Raw genomic sequence first — 4,371 nt, forward strand, 5'->3', positions numbered from 1 at the left:
ATCCAAGTTGATTCTTTACACTCCATTTGTTGACGACCAAGGAATTCTGCGCGTGGGAGGACGCATTGGAAATTCGATGACAACCTATGACGCAAAACATCCCATCCTTCTTCCAAAGGAATCACCAGTCCCTGTTTTAATAGCTAGACACCAGCACGTCACATCATTACACGCTGGAGTCGAATTTATGTTTCACACGTTGAGACAGAAGTATTGGATCCTGGGAGCCCGTAACATAGTCCGCAAAATTGTATTCAACTGCAAGATATGCTTCCTCCAGCGCAAAGGAACGAGTACACAACTCATGGCTGATCTTCCCGCCTTTCGCGTTCAGCCCACCCGCTGCTTTCTACATTCTGGATTGGATTACGCTGGACCAGTTACCATCACCCATTGATGCAGCCACCGACTGCGATCCGCGCTCCTGCTACGACAGTTTCTGCAAGCATTGGCAGCAGGCCTACGACATCATCCAGCACTATGCCCCGACCACCCATGACGATGTATTGGGGGTGGTCTCGCATCTCGACTATATGGTCACGCTGCTGCTGGTGGAGCTGCATCATTGCAACAAAGTGTCTTTACCCTCGACGGATGCAAGTGCTGCGCCGGCAGCTCCCTGCCTGGAGTACCTGCTCAGTGAGAATCTGTTGGATAAGCTGTACGAATGGGCCTGTACAACGGGCCGCTATGCAAATGCGGTGAGGCTGGAGCAGCTGAAGCTGTATGAGCTGCTCGTTAGCCACTCACGGCATCAACTGCTCTGCCATGAGCCCTTCCTGAGACCACTGCTCAAGATACTGGCCTCCAGTCAGGGTGAGATCTTCCCGCCCGATCTGGAGAAGCGACTGGTCATCTTGTTGAACCAGCTGTGCGTCGTACTCATGCAGAATGTCCATCTGCTGGATCTGTTCTTCTTTTCCGCACAGACGCAAGTCCAGGAACAGATACAAAATGGGAACGTGCCGCCCCCCAAAAGTGGAACTACCACCAATTTCATAATTTTTTCGCTGCTCATCCCGAATGTGCATCGGGAGGGAAGTCTCGGCCATCAGGCACGCGATGCTCTGCTCCTTTGCATGGCCCTCTCGCAGAAGAACTCCAACATTGGCACCTACATAGCACAATACTCATCCATCTGTCCGCTGCTGGTGACCGGACTGGGTGGACTCTACTCGCGGCTGCCCAACAGTATTGAGATCAGTTCAATCGACTGGCATCGTATCACGCCGGATGATGTGACGGAGATACCAGAGCTCACATTGTTCATGAATGCCCTTGAGTTTTGCAATGCTGTGGTGCAGGTGGCCCACGAGATGATCAAGCAACAGCTGCTGGACTTTATGTACCAGGGATTCATTGTGCCCGTGCTGGGGCCAGCCGTTCTACAGACACTGAAGGGCAAACATTTTCAGACGAACATCGACTCACAAATCTCGGCCATGTCGTATCTGGATCTAATTCTGCGCTCCATTACGGAGCCCGGTCTGCTGAGAGCCTTTGTCAAATTTCTCCTGGACACGGAGAAATTCGATGGCGAACGGATACTGGACTCGTTGGTCGAGCGTCTCAACTCCCCAGATGCCAATCTCTGTATGGTGACGATGGCCCTGTTCGACACCCTGCTGGGCCTCCACTGCGAGGATCTGATGCTGGAACTGTTGCTCAAATTCATGCTGCCGGGGAAGCATGTGCCCATCTCGCACCGTCACAAGATCAACAAGATCGATCCGTATCTGAACAGCAGCGATTTTTTTCTGGAACTCTCACCGGATGTCCTGAAGCGTGCTCGTGACTTGGCGAGGCCGAAGAGCGTCCACGAGCAGCAGCCACCGTCTGGAGCAACTGGAGAGCAGCCAATTCAGCCACTGGCATGGCCCAGCCTGCCCTCGCCAGTCATGAGCAAGACAATTGGAGCCAACTGGAACTACTATGGCCTCCACACCGGCGACAGTTTGTATGCCAATCTGCACGCATATCTGTTCGAGGCTCACTGGCGGATAGCCCAGTGCCAGCGGGATAGCCTCAAGTGGGCCAACAGCTATCGCTATCAGAAATGGCCCCGCCACGGACAAGCACGTGTCCATGCGCACGCCTTGGAGCTGGCCAGACAGTTCTTCAGCGAGTTTGGAGGTGGCCCACCCGCCATAGCCAGTGAATCGGCGGGAGAGAAACAGCTAGATAGTCTGCAGTCGATTGGCGAGTCCAGTGGCTATGAATCATTCAAGTGGCGGCCGGCCGACGAAGAGAGCGATGTCACTGACCTCACTGTGACAACAACAACGACCAGTGAGGCGGATCTGGAGCACAATAGCAGCAGCGTCAGCAGTGGAATGGGTGGAGGAGGAGGAGCGGCGGCAGGCAGACGAGGGGAAGCATGGCGCATCTCGCACACCAATCGCAACGAGCTGCTGCTTACAGATTTGGATTTCTCAGAGGATTTGTTTGCGCAGGGCACCGTAAGCTTAGGTCCCTTTCTCAATGCCATCTGGGGAAAACTGCAAACCTTTACGAGCAACTCTTTGTATGTGAATTTACACCTGACTGGGCTGATCACTCGCCTGGCCTGGTATCCACTGCCGCTGATCCACTCGCTGCTGCTACGCTCTGACATCGCCATCACCTCGGACACGCCCTCCTTCCATCAGGTGTTGCGCATTTTAAAGCAACAAATCGATGCCGAACTGCCAGTGACCGAGGATTCTTTGGCGATAATCGATGTGGCACGCTCGTCGCTGATTGATCGCGAATTTCGTCTGGTGAATGCCCGCAAGGGTAACGAGAACTCTCCCCTGCATCATCATCAGCAGCCTCAAACGACGCTCTCCCAGCAGCAGCAGCAGCAGCAAGGACAGCAGCGTTCCGCCTATGCAACACTGTCGGCTGCCACGCCTGTGCAGGCCACACAAACCAGCGCGTACGATCCGTTCAAGCGGAGTGATAACAAACGGAAGAGCATCAGCAAATCGATCAGCAGCATGTTTAGCAGAAGATCCACACCTAATCCCCCCTCCTCTGCCGCTTCATCTGGCTTATCACAAATTTACGCATTCTTCACCGGAGCTGCCTCAACGTTGGTGGGGAACAACAACAACAACTCTGGTTCTGGTGGGCAATCGCAGCCATTCTCTAGGACTGGCACTGGCACCTGTGAGACCAGCCTGAGCACCAACCCGCAGTCGGGAGCAGCAGCAGCACGATCAACAGGCACAGCGACGACAGCTAATGGAAACAGCAGCAGCAGCAACAACATCAGCATTGGGGGATCGACGCAAACTCTCTCCGCCCACTCGAACACCACAACGTATTCGTCGAGCACATTGCACGGACTCGATGGTGGCCCACAGACAGGCAGCTTCAACTCAGAGCCAGCTTCTCTTGATTCGGTAGCCTCCATGGGTATTATCGCCAGCACAAGCGGCACGGAGCGCACCAGAGACGTGGCTCTGTGCGCTGTCCTCCTGGATGAGTGGCTCAAAGAGCTGGCGGCTATTGCGCAGGAGCAGAGCGTTGTGCTGGTCACCGATCAACTGCTTTGACATTACCGCAGAGGGCCTTTCTGATCGGATACATATGAAACGCATGTACACAATATTTTACGGATTTGTTGGCCTTTATTTATTTCAATCGTCTACTTTTACGAAACTTTTATTTTTCAACTGTTAAGTTATCGATATGATATTGTTTTTATCCTAAATATTGTATGTATATCTTTTAAAAAAACCCATTTTAACGAACAATTTTTGCACACTGACACGCGTTAACCAGATATGATTAGGATTAAAGTTGTAAAATCCTGAATAGGACGGAGGATTCTTAAGTGTTCAGATCTAAGCGATTATTCAAATTAAAATTAATATGCAATATATACAACCTTTATAGAGAGAATTATGTACTACACATACCATGTACACACATATGTATTTTTGCAATATATATATACATATATTTTATGCTTTTACTATGTACATACATACAACATAATATACATACAACTGCGAGATCAAAAGCTTACGTTTTAGAGTCAACTTAAAAGTATTAAATCGGTCCAAGCTAATGCACATACACACTGCATTCATGATATGATACATATAAATACGTTTTTGAGCAATATAAATAGTGTATGGCCATTAAAATCCACGATCTTGTTCGAAAAAAAAAAAAAAAAAAAAGACATCAGCAGGTCGGACACCGAAGTTTGGCAAAGCTTTGTTTGCCATCTTTGTTTGTCTGTCCACCAAAGCAATTCATATCGAGCTCGTCAGTGATTTGACGACTCCTGCATTTATCGCCGCTTTCAAACGTTTTTGGTCTCGACGTGGCCCTATATCCGACTTGTACTCGGACAATGGCACAACATTCCATGGAGCC

At 50.4% G+C, this 4,371-nt stretch overlaps 1 protein-coding gene across 1 annotated transcript; it reads left to right on the top strand.

Moving 5' to 3' along the window:
• Window positions 1-365: 365 nt before the first annotated feature.
• On the top strand, window positions 366-4,057 carry LOC26532143 (UPF0518 protein GA25918-like; the record flags this gene model as incomplete). The annotated part of the gene is made up of 1 exon (XM_033385672.1): window positions 366-4,057. A coding segment is annotated over one exon (3,174 nt), but the record flags the coding sequence as incomplete, so codon positions are not given.
• Between the last annotated feature and the right edge of the window lie 314 nt (window positions 4,058-4,371).

Source organism: Drosophila pseudoobscura, unplaced genomic scaffold (assembly GCF_009870125.1).
Source record: "Drosophila pseudoobscura strain MV-25-SWS-2005 unplaced genomic scaffold, UCI_Dpse_MV25 Unplacedtig00000072, whole genome shotgun sequence".
In the NCBI taxonomy this organism is placed as follows: domain Eukaryota; kingdom Metazoa; phylum Arthropoda; class Insecta; order Diptera; family Drosophilidae; genus Drosophila; species Drosophila pseudoobscura.